General features: G+C 42.8%; 1 protein-coding gene across 1 annotated transcript in view; it reads left to right on the top strand.

Moving 5' to 3' along the window:
- Positions 1 to 13,146, top strand: part of Myom1 (myomesin 1) — a 104,986-nt gene that overhangs the window by 24,204 nt on the left and 67,636 nt on the right. Inside the window, 5 exon segments of the mRNA XM_040752834.1 lie at positions 2,638 to 2,730; positions 4,493 to 4,581; positions 4,732 to 4,791; positions 7,383 to 7,547; positions 9,760 to 9,921. Coding sequence (XP_040608768.1) covers positions 2,638 to 2,730; positions 4,493 to 4,581; positions 4,732 to 4,791; positions 7,383 to 7,547; positions 9,760 to 9,921 — 569 coding nt within the window.

Here is a 13,146-nt window from a genome sequence, read left to right as displayed (position 1 = left end):
TCCCCCTACTCCCCATTTGTTCAGGGGTTCTTGTCCCTTTCTGCTTCACTGGGGGACTGTGTATGTCTCTCTTATGGTCCTCCTTGTTTCCTAGCTTCTCTGGAGGTGTGGATTGTAGGCTGGTAGTCCTTTTCACTATCCCAACCATAACTTTGAAAATTAACTTTGTTTAGTATGTGTGCATGTGCTTGCGGGAGGGTTTGTGTATGGCACGTGTGGGGACATCAGAGGAAAACTTGGGGGAGTTGGTTCCTCTCCTTCCAACATGTGGGTTCTAGGGATCAAACTCTGGTCATCATTAGGCTCGGTGGCAAGTTCCTTTACCACAGAGCTATCTTACTGTCCCCCAACAATAGTTTTGATAATTGTTGTATTTAGCAGAGTAACCATTATTCAAAGAGATGAGACTAGTTCATAATTTTGAAGACTTGTAAAGAGGAGTACTGAATACTTGGCATCTGACCTGAGTTTTGACAACATAACTAGGTAGAAAGGGAGAGTGATAGCATCAATAGAAATATGTCGGGGCTGGGGAAGTGGTGCCTACCAGGCAAGCAAGAGAACCAGGGTTCAGATTCCCCCAGGACCCACATAAATGTCAGGTGGGCATGGTGGCTCGCCTGTAGTTTTAGCTTCAGAAGACAGGACTCCCCAGAGCAAGCTGGCTACTAGACTAGTTGTATTGTTGAGCTCTGGTTTGTTTGTTTGTTTGGTTGGTTTTTTGTTTTGTTTTGTTTTTTTGATTGAGAGGAAGAAGATTAGAAGAGCAACTGAGAAAAATTGCTGATTTCAACTTCAGGTTTCTATATTCACATGCACCAGAACACACATATATGTGAACACACAGAGGCATGCTCTTAACATCATGCATACGCATACACACATGAAAAGAAGAAAAATGCAGTGTGCCTTAGGAATTATATTAGCTCTCCATTTCTATATCAGAACACCTAAGGTTACCTACAAAAAGGCAGATTTACCTAACACAGCGTGGTGTCAACTCTTATGAGGGTGCCTCTTGACAGTGCCACATCACTGCAAATGGAATCACGGTAAGCGAACATATCAGGGAGCAGGGTAGAATCACACCTTGACAGAGAAGCCAGAGAAGGCCTGCTCTTTTACAGTAACTCATTACCTTGGAATTAGCAAAACACCATAAGGCCACCCGTGCCCAACGCCTTCCCGACTAAAGGTCTTGATACCATATCATGCTACAACATTGGGGACCAACCCTTCTAAAACATGAATCTGAGGACAAAGTTAAGGTGAAACAGTTAACTGAAGCCAGTATCTTTCTCTTGTGCCGCTTGTATCCATTTGGAAAAGTCTAGAGAAATGACATGCAGCTACATAGAGAACAACTAAAAAATGGGAATGCCACAAGTCAGGAGCCAGGGCCCTGGTTCAAAGCCTAGCTCTGCTAAGCCTGGATGAGTTCCTTGATGTCTCTGCACCCTGGTCTCTTCCTTGGGAATCGAGGTTAAATAGTGTCATCTCATTGGTGGTTGTGAGGACTAGATTTACTGATGCTGCTGTGTATACAGGGAGACGGGACTCCACTGCCACCCATGCTTACTAGTTACAGTAGTTTTACTGGCAAGGCGTGCATGAAGCAGGCTACTGAAAGGGAAGTAAGGGACCCCCTCTGCTTCTCCTCCTCCTCCTGCTTTTTAAGCAAAAATGAAGTTTAAGGGATTCGCTTCATGTGGCACCAGAGCACCAACTATCGAGAACCTGAGACCAGTACCACTTACAGAATGGAAGTCTGAGCCTCATGGAGAAGCCGTTCTGCGTGGGCTCCCTCCTGAGGGAAGCAAGCTGCAAACGGGAACGGGACAGTTGGAAGTTTCCTTTCATGGTTTGAAGTTATTCTAAGGCAAAAACCATGCTTACTTACGACAAAAAACAAGTCAGTTGCGAAAATGACATTTCAACATAATGGCGCTGTGTTTAAGGATAACATGGGAGAATGCTAGTAGGAGGGATATTTTGCTTTGCTCCCCCAGAGATGGCCAATAACAAGAACCCTAACACAAAGCTTTCACTCTGCTGTGTTAGTAGTAGTCAACTTTGTTTTGTGGTTGTTGTTGAAGTATAATGTCCATACAAAGAAGTGTATGTCATATATAAAGGGAGAGTTTGGGTGAGTGTTTATTGGACTGTACCCACCCGTGTAACCAGCACCCAAATGGAGCCCAAGCATGTCCAGCACCCAAGACACCTCCTTCATGTCCTGTGCCCACCTCAGGAAATCACTGTCCTGATCGCCAGCAGCATCAATGAGCTATTCTGTTTTTCTACCTTGTGTAGACCAATCGCTACCCTGTTTACCATTTCATAACTTGTTTTTTTTTTCATTATCATTTTGTACATGAGATGCATACAACTTGTGACTGGTTCATTTTTCCTGTCAATTTTAAGGAAGAGGAGAAAGCACTTTGGGAAATTTTATTGTAGTTGCTAGTGAATTAATTAAGCTCAGGTAACTTGCATTTTTTTCAATATATGGAGTTGTTGAACTTTACTTAACAGGTGTATCTACAGGAACAGTGATTGTGTGTGTGTGAGAGGGAGGGGGAGATCGTGCAGTTAATTATTATTTAATCTAGTCATCTTGTTTCTATTATCTTTCAGGTATAAAAACCAGGTGCCTATAGATGTCCATGCAAACCCGGGAAAGTACATCATTGAAAGTCGATATGGAATGCATACTCTCGAGATCAACAAGTAAGAGAGCATCACCGCTTGTATGTGCCACCCAGAAGCCACCTAGGGAACCACCTCATCACTCCAGGTCACAGTCAGACAAAATCTGCCCTCTTCCTGGTCCCAGTGCAGGTTTATCTCACAGTGGTTGTTCTGTACGTTTCTCTTGATCAGGCTTTTAAGTCTGCCCTGCATACAGTTCCTCCTAATGCCATCTCATATTTGAATTTCATAAAAGATGATAAAGCGAGTATGTATGTTTTTATTTAACCCACATATAGGAGCATATCCCATAGAAATTTTTTTTTTTTGGTTTTTTCAAGACAGGGTTTCTCTGTATTGTTTTGGAGGCTGTCCTGGAACTCCCATAGAAGTTATTAAGAAGATAGTTGCTTAAGTAGGCATTTCTATGTTGGTATCACTACAGAATTCCAAACCCACAGTACTGTGTTCTTTTATTTTTAATCAGCAAAAGGCATAGAGGCTAGGATAGGTGTCCCTGAGTGCGGGATAGACTAAGAGAATGTCCTTTCTGCCAGCTCACCAGAAACTATGGGATGTTGTGGGCTTTCTCAATTTGCCTGGGTGAATCAAGACAGACATTGGTATGTTTCAGAGTTAAGCAAAATTTGAAATGGAAGCTCTATGAAAGGTGCCAAGTCATAAAAGATGTATGGAGTTTCCCAAGATGGTTTGAAGTGCAAACCTGGTTATGTGGTTGCAAGAGTAAACAAGTGCCTACCATTTTGGTTCCATCAAGACCCATGTGCGGAGCTGTAAAGGAGCCGGTGTTGATCATCCTCACAGCTTTCTCCCCAAAAGAAGAGTTGGCTCAGTAGAAATTGGGCTTGGGACAGAACCCAGCATCTCTGACATTCTCCAAGCTCTGATCTGAAGTGGTATCATTTCTGCTGGAGCAGCAGTGAGCCTTTTAAAAGTGCTTGCTTTTACAATTAAATATCTCCGAGGAAGGTAAATTGTGTTTCCCTTCCTGGAGTCTGATGTCTTTCATTTCCGCAAGACACAAGTGTATCGCAAGTGAAGCTAAACTAAACCCGAGAAACAAGGAAGAACATGGGAGGTCGTGTGACTAGCTAGACACAAAACAGCCTGACTTCTGCGAGAGCGCTCTTCTGTTGTGCCATCTCTGTGAGGCACCCCTCTCTCTCTAACCTAAGAAACCCCCAGATAGTACCTGCGTTCTACTGTGAGCTGGGACTCCAAGTGGAACCCAGACACCAGCAGAACCAAAGTGTGACGCCGCTTGTGTTTTGAAACTAGAACACGGAAAGGCATAAAGACCAGCCTTGGGCAGGTTTGTGCCTCTGCGAGGCTGTGGGAAATTATCATGGGAAGTTGCTTCTTTGTGTTCCCTGTCATCCTGATGCCACCAGACTGAAAGCCACCTCCTGGGACAGGGCAACACGGAACATACACACCCAGGGTCATTGCACACTAAGAGCTACATGAGTGGCAGTTATCTGCTGTGTAATTTATAGCCTCAGTACCTGGCTAACTGTTTGTTTGGCATTTTAAATGAACCAAGGTTCGGGTCACAGTAGATGTTCTCTTCCTGCCCTACTGCCATGTGAACTTTAGTAAATAACTTGGACTTTAAGATGTCCCACAGGAACAGAGATAGTCCCTTCATCAAGAGTCCTAAAGACCCACGTGTGGGCCACTGGTTTGCAATCTGTTGTGTTAGCAAAGAGTTTCTTGACAAAACAACCAACAGTTGCAAGGAGTCACCACTGTGATCACTCATTTCCACGTGTTTCTGCAGGTGTGACTTTGAAGACACAGCTCAGTACCGGGCCTCAGCGATGAATGTTCAAGGAGAGCTCTCGGCATATGCCTCGGTCGTGGTGAAGAGTAGGTTTGCCTTTGCTTTATTCAAAGTGGATTTAAAACTCCTTCCTGTTTTATATATATATATATATATATATATATATATATATATATATATATAAATAAATCAGGCAATTACCAAGTAGCTCACATGTGTTCTCTTTTCTTCTCTAGGATACAAGGGGGAACTGGACGAATTTCGCCTCCATGCTGGAGCGTCCATGCCTCTCAGCTGTAAGTTTAACAGCTACATGTCATCTTTATGTAAGGTGTGGTACAGTAATGCTCAGGGAAGCAACGTGATTTTTAAAGTGATGACATAAATTCACAACACTAATGATGCTAGCTAGCATTAGTCCTTGCCAGGATGGGCATAATACCCACTACCCAGCCATAGTTAGTTTTTTTTTTAATTCTTTGGTTGCTATTCTGTTTAATTGGTTTGTTCTTTCTATTTTAAAAGTAGCCTGTTTGTGTTTGTTAATCTGATCGTGTGCTCAGACTGAAAAGGACAGTCCAGCCCACACTTAATCTCTACACGTTAAATCATGATTAGTTTAATCCCAGCACTCGGGAGGCAGAGGCAGGCGGATCTCTGTGAGTTCGAGGCCAGCCTGGTCTACAGAGCAAGTTCCAGGACAGCCTCCAAAGCCACAGAGAAACCCTGTCTTGAAAAACCAAAAAAAAAAAAAATCATGATTAGTGGTTCTGAAAATAATTAACACTAATACTTGCTTCTGGTTTGGTCTTCCACTTAACTGGTTGAGTATCTGTAGATGATCTACTCCTTGACTTCACGAATGGTTCCAAACTTCAAAGTTATAGTCCCTGCTATGAGTCCCATGGAGGGGATAATGCATGGACATGCTCTTTCTCCAGCACATCAGTAATTCTGAAATCATAGCACAGCTCCCACAGTCTCCGTAATTCCCCTGATTTATCATTTCCCAATCCTCCAACTTTATCCTGCTCGGTCCCAAGGCCAAATTTCTTCTTTTGTCTTCTTCTCTTTCAAGCCAGGTTCTAAAAGCCCAGCTTAACTCTGTTTCTTCCAAAGCATCTTCTGATTGCCTCCTGGCTTAGTGCCTCTGTTCCTAACATACCAAATGCAAACACCTCTGTAGGTGGTAGGTAAATGAGTGTGCACAGCTGGATCCCAGTAAAACCATAAATGTGGACATTGACATTTGGATTTCCTATGACTTCCCACACATCATATTAGATTTTTATCTTTTCCAACTATCAAAAAATGTAAAAATGAAACCCATCCTGAATGATACTAAATAGGAAGCAGTCTGGATTTGGCTCACAGGTTTCCCAGATACTACCATTTCCCCCAGATGGAAAACACACGAGACACAGGCCCGCAGAAGTGACAGTGGCCTGCTTTGTCTCCTGGTTGTTATAACCAATTTCCCACTGAGTACCGAGGCAGTCTCTGATGTCCAGCTCAATGCTGCATATGGAGAAGTTAGAGCCTGTGCATTTCCAGTTGGTTTTGGACTTCAGGGCTGATAAACAACTTCCTTATAACTCTCCTTTGCACCCCTGCGAGGCAGCCCCAGAACCATGTAGCCTCTGAAGGCTGTGCAGGATCTGATCCAGTCAATTGTCTTGGGTTTCATTGGGATATTATTACATAGAAATCAGGCAGACAGGAGATATTCTTCAAAGAGAAGCTATTTCCCCGTTGACTAGTGGTTGCCTGCCAATACGGGTTGGAAGGAAAGCTCTGGAAAGTTCCGTGGGTGAGTGTGGGCAGACATCTAGCCATAGCCAGGAGTCCCACACAACAGTTTCTTCCGTGGAGAACGTAAGGATACTTACCTGATAGAATCATCATGGGCATATCCGCACTGATAGCTATTAAATACTTATAATATCTGACAAAATTGAACTTAACAAAGGATAGATTGCATTTTCAAGATAATATTTCAAGGCCCTGAGACAGACAAAAATATAACAAGAAAGGACTCAAGCATTAGACTTTGGCAGTTATAGGCTTGTGAAGTCATGGCATTAGCTGTCTATGATCTTTATGAGTTTCTCTAATGACTTTGCTGTCAAGTTGTTGCAAGGAATAGACTGTGTGCCTCATGTGAATTGCCTGGCACGTCAGGTAACCTGTCTATGTGTAGCCATTTCTTTCCTGATCCAGGAGAGCTGATCATGATGCAGACATTTGCTCAATCTATAAGTACTTCTAAGAATAATCTTTGAGAAGTTATATTTTAAACTTCGAGTATTTTCCTATTGATGTTTCTTATAATACTTTATATAGGTCATTCGTAAGAGAAAATGAAGTAACTTTCTGAAAAGCATTTGAGTAACTAATAGAACTGTTTTATCCAAAGAGTATAAGCAGTAGAATTTATCTAAAAATCTAAGATTAAAATCCTCATATATTGCTGGGCATTGGTGGCGCATGCCTTCATTCCCAGCACTCAGGAGGCAGAGGCAGGCGGATCTCTGTGAGTTCGAGGCCAGCCTGGTCTACAGAGCGAGTTCCAGGACAGCCTCCAAAACAATACAGAGAAACCAAAAACACAAAAACAAAAACAAAAAACCACCCATATATTATAGCTAAGAAAGCCTAGGCTAGATGATGTTTTAGTTTACATTTAAGACTTTACATGTGACCCTTTAAATTGTGTTCCAATAATAATAATATAGACATTTAACTTATATGATCAGTGAGGTAAGAGTTTTTATGCAAATGCTGTATGCATATGTTCTTATGTAGAACTTAATTTGGTCTGCTTTCTTATTGCAGCTGTCTCCCTTTGAAGAGACACATGACTGGTCTTTGTTTCTGTTGTATGCAGTTGCTGTGACCCCTTACGGTTATGCTTCCAAGTTTGAGATCCACTTTGATGACAAGTTTGATGTGTCTTTTGGGAGAGAAGGAGAGACGATGAGTCTGGGCTGTCGTGTAGTCATCACTCCTGAAATTAAACAGTTCCAGCCGGAGGTCCAGTGGTATAGAAACGGCAAGTCTTTCTTATTTGCTTCTTAATGAAAAATGCATGTGGGCCAGTTGCAGATTAGAGCTAGCAATAGCCTGTAAGCTGAAGATAGCATTCTGCTGTGCTAAGTTTTTAACATACATTTCAAAATAATGACACCGTGTGTGTGTGTGTGTGTGTGTGTACCATGTTTGTCTATTCCCTGAGACAGGGTCACACTGTGTATCACTGGCTGTCCTGGAACTCACTATGTAGAGCAGTCTGGCTTCAAACTCAGAGAGAGGACTGCCTCTGCCTCCCCAATGTTGGGATTAAAGGCATGCACCTCTATGCCCAGCTAAAATATATTTTTGAAGGTAAGATTTCCTTGTCACCAAGTAATATGAGTAGTAAATTATTAAAAACCTGTATATTTACTTTGTAAGCTAGGTTATTTGATAAAGTATTTTTTCTTATGGACATCATTTATAAGAGTTATATAAAACTTAAAAAATATATAACCCCAGGAAACAATTAAGTGCTAATATTATTAATTAATCAGCAGAGTAAATTTTCAGAAGCAAGTCAGACGTTAGTAATTCTTTTTTCTGTTTTGGTTTTCTGAGACAGGGTCTCTCTGTATAGCTCTGACTGTCCTGGCACTCACTCTGTAGACCAAGCTGGCTTCAGACTCAGAGATCTACTTGTTTCTGCCTCCTGAGTGCTGGGACTAAAGGTGTGCACCACCACTGCTTAGCTAGTAGTCTTACGTTAATGTGACAGTCTCTTTATAAATTAAAAGTTTATGGTAAATATATTCTTCACATGGAATGTGTAAATTTGTACAAAACCAGATACAAGATAGATAAAAATTAATCTTGTTTGTGTTTGTTTTATATTTTCTGGGACTGATTTTTTTGGGAACATAAACAGTGCCATCACACAGGACGGCTCTGGAAGGCTACCTAAGCTGGGTTCAATGCTATGACATTCATATCATTTTATCCCTTTTTAAAATTTTTATGTGTATGGATGTTTTGCCTGGATGTATGTCTGTGCTTTTTTTGTATGCCCTGACAGAGGAGGCCATTAGGTTCCCCAGAACTGGAGTTACAGATGGTTGTGAGCCACCATGTGGGTTCTAGGAATTGAACTCAAGTCCTCTGGCGAAGCAGCTAGTGTTCTTAACCACTGAGCGAGCCATCGCTGAAGCCCCTCATTTTATCTGTAAACTTCCCCATCAATCACTATTTAAGAAAATGCCCAGTGTGGTCTTGACCCCTTTGTTTGTCACTCTTCCCTCTCTGAAACTGGATTCCAGGAGTTTGGCTCAGTGCTTGGCTGTGGATCTCTGCTTCTGCTTCCATCAGCAACTGGAGAAAAACCTGACCTGAGCAAGCGGGACCTCATGGACCCCAGTCTGACAGCTGGGGAACCAACATAGGACCAAACCAGGCCCCCTAAACATGGGTGTCAGCTAGGAACACTGGGCAGTCTATGGGGCCTCTGGCAGTGGAACCAGGATGTATCCCTAGTGCAGGAACTGACTTTAGGAGCCCATTTCCCATGAGGGATACTCTCTTAGCCTAGATACACAGGGGAGGGCCTAGGCCCTGCCCCAAATGACTTGACAGATTTTGATGATCCCTCATAGAAGACCTCACCCTCCCTGGGGAGTGGATGGGGGATGGGATGGGGCAGTGGGAGGCTTGGGAGCACGGGAGGGAGAGGGAACTGGGATTGATATATAAAATAAGATTGTTTTTAATTTAAATAAAATGTATTAAAAAAAGAAAGAAAATGCCCTATGCTAGATCTCACAGAGTCATTCTCTCAACCGAGGCTCCCTCCTTTCAGATGACGCTAGCCTGTGTCCAGTTGACGTGAACCAGCTAGCACAGAGGCAGAACTAAACACTTTGAGCTTCTCTGCTCTCTGAACAAAGAGCTTTGAATTTTAATTTTGTCAGGTGTTACAAATTATGTGTCTGCCGGGGAGCCCCTCACTTCTGTCTAGTATTTTCCCTAGTATTAAACACACCAGAATGGCGTAAAGATCTGGACAGTTCTAAGAGCCAAGGGACTTTCAGTGTGGAAGAAAGGAGAGAGGGAGAGGTGTGGAGTGGGGAAGAATGGAAGCTAAAGGAAGGTAAAGCCAGTGAATTCGCTCATTTTTTACATTTCTAGGAGCACTCGTTTCTCCGTCACAATGGGTCCAAACACAGTGGAGTGAATTAGCTCGTTTTTTACATTTCTAGGGTCACCCGTTTCTCAGTCACAATGGGTCCAAACGCAGTGGAGTGGAGACCGGGCAACACTCACATTCTCTCACCTCAACAAGGAAGACGAAGGCCTCTACACAATCCGCGTGCGAATGGGAGAGTATTATGAACAATACAGCGCATATGTCTTTGTTCGAGGTAAGACCTGGCAAAAGGCACAACATACAACCACACTAGAAACACCAAGGCCACTGTCAGCACTAACATCATGTCTTAGTAAGGTGAAGAGTCATCAAAAACATCCTCCCTGATAACCCAGAACAGGTGGCATGGGCCAGGGGGGGGGGGCGTTTGCAGGATGCTTGGTCTGCATGTCCAGGTCCTGCTATGGAAATGGATAGGTTGTTGTCGCTGAGCTTCAGATGTTGTCTGGGAAGAGCAGTCTCTGCAGTCAGAAAGGGTAGAGGTCATCAGAATACACAGACAATTGAAAGTACAAACAATATAGATGATTTACTAATTTTTATCTCTCATGTACTAAGTAGAAAAACTAACCCATAGGCATTTCGATGGAGATGGAACCGTAGCTGCCATGCATGTGCCTTTATAATAAGAGCAAAGACTCCCACTAGCTGTGTAATTGATTCCTTCTGAAATGTCATGTCTTTTATGAATTTTAAAGCACTATTCTTACTGGGTTCAGGAGATAGCTCAGCTGGTGAACTGCTTGCTAGGCAAGCAGTTGGAGGACCACAGTTCCAATCTCTAGCACCCAGGTGATCGCTCCTACCTATATCTCCAGCATTGGGGAGACACTGGTAAGAGGGTCTGTGGGGCTTGTTGCCCGGCCAGTCTTGCTGAATCTGCCAGCTCCAGATTGTGTTAGAGACCTTGTCTCAAAAAATAGGATGGAGATTGGTCAAGGAAGATGGCCAACATCAGCCTCTGGTCTATACACACATCAGCACACACCTGCCACATGCATACAACACACACACACACACACACACACACACACACACACACACACACCAGCACATACCTGCACATGTGTACACACACACACACACACACACACACACACACACACACACACACATCAGTACACTCCTGCCACATGCATACAATACATACATCAGCACATGACTGCATATTGCTTACAACACAGACACACATCAGCACACACCTTCACATATGCACGGACACACCACAAAATTTAATTAAAAATAAAAGCATTGCACTGTTCTCACCAGGGGCCTCATAAGGGCTCACAGACCCCAATAGGCATTTAGGACACATGTCTTCTGGTGCCTCAGCTAAGATTTAGTTAGAGTGCTGGCTGGGCTGCGGAGATGAGATAGCCACTAAAGACGTCCCCTCCTACGTCCATCAGTTTCTCACTTCCTGGCCTTTTGGCTCAGCCTGTCACTTCAGAGTCAGATGGTGGTCCTGTTGGCTCTGCTCAGTATGATCATGTAGTATCATACATATTATTTCATGCTGTTGTCCCAGGTCATCATTCCAGGCTAAGAGGAATAAAGGAGAGAAGTGGGGGCTGGAGGGACTGCTCATTTCTGTTTGGTGAGCAAATATCTTGTATATTTCACATACAGCACTCACCAAGGATGGCCCATGTGTTTCCCACCAACACTTAGTGCTCATAACACCCAGCGGAAGCAGGAAGAATGAGTTCTGGGTCAGTCACTATGATGTATCAAATCCATATTGAACAATGACAAATGATCACTAGATTTGGTCATGAACTAGCAGCAGATAAAAGATGTATGAACATCTGTAACTTCTGGGAAACATGTCAGGGTGTCTTCTCCACAGAAACATTGTGGGCAAAGTCAGGTATTGCTGAGGGGATGGAGGAAGCAGCCTTTATAAAGGTTGCTATGGGAACAGGCTCACTGGGACTCATCCAGAAGTTAGGTTAGCCCAACAACCTGCATCAGCTAGGCTAATAATGGCTGGATTTGCAAAGTCTTCCCTTCCCCTCTTAGTGTCTCATCTCAACCAACTGGAAAATGTCTCTAGCTATGTTTTGGGAGCCCTGGCCTGGCCGGGCTCCTCTGCACTTGTCATGCCTCACCTACAACTGTGTCTCTGCCAGATTTGGATGAGACATCACATGACTGACTCCAGATGCCGAGAACTTCAGGGGACAACGTTTAAATTCCATATACCAATACAAATGAAAGAAATGGAAAGATGCTAAAATTGATCCAATGTTAATATTACAGGATTGAGTAGATAACTGGAAGAGATAAAAAAAAATGAAGATTTCAGCAATTGTACTGTGAGCTTGACAACTTTTAGAAAAGCTTGTTTTTCATATTACTACTACTACTGTTGCACTGTTGTGAAGCTCAGTGACTTACATGTGCAGAGTAAACATACTGCCACTCAGTTTCATCCTTTATTGATCTGAAATGATGTGTTTTAGAGTCTTGAAACATCTCTATTTATATACAAACACACATAAAGTTCTCCCACATTAACTGCACACTCGGATGTTTGTAAATACATTTGCTCACTTATGTCATAATACATATGGTAGCCTGTTCCTTTTTGTTGCTAGCCTAGTATTCCAATGTGTAGCTGTGCCTCATGTCATGTGTGTATCCACCAGTTGATAGGCAGCAGGACTGTCCCTACTGTTCAGTGTTTTTAAGGGTGCTAGCACTATCAGTACTCATGCTCATGTTTATGGGACAGTTTTTTCATTTGTCTTTAGTACATACCCACGTGTTGAATTGTTGGATCATATGACACATTCATGCGATCTGTTTCAGAACTACAAAACATTTCCAATGATATGTTACGTGTTTTTAAACTTTTCCCATGGAGGTGTGAGATGCTACTAAAGGACATTTTTTGGGGGGGTTCTGGTATTTTTTACTGCATACAAGGTAGCTTCTACATCAGCATGGTCAGTAGGTAAAATACCATGTTCTATAGAAACACTGCAGAGCTGAGCGCATTTGGACAGGTTTCCATTATCCAGGTAATATGTTTATTGTAAAAATATAGGTGTTACAAACAAACAATAAAAAAGAAGAGCCACTTAAGTTGTCATCATAAATCACAATATCAACATTCATTACATACTCTCTCTGTTCTACTTGAATCCCTCCCTTACACAAGCATGTGCACGCATGTGTGCACTCGAACACACGGAAGAATTGCAAATGGCAAGCAAATACATGAAAAATTGTTACCAGCAACCAAAGCACTCTAAACTGCAGACAGGTGATGCTTTACCTACCATACTGCAAAGATAACAAGATTTTAATACTCCCCTGTGGGGGCTGAGGAAATAGCTCAGTGCCTGCTGCACACACATCCAACCCCAGCACCCATGTAAAAGCCAGGTGCAACCACATACATCTATAACCTAAGCATTGAAGGGCAGAGGGC

Source organism: Mesocricetus auratus, unplaced genomic scaffold (assembly GCF_017639785.1).
Source record: "Mesocricetus auratus isolate SY011 unplaced genomic scaffold, BCM_Maur_2.0 Super-Scaffold_100010, whole genome shotgun sequence".
Lineage (NCBI taxonomy): Eukaryota > Metazoa > Chordata > Mammalia > Rodentia > Cricetidae > Mesocricetus > Mesocricetus auratus.
This window is presented reverse-complemented; position numbering and strand designations above follow the sequence as displayed.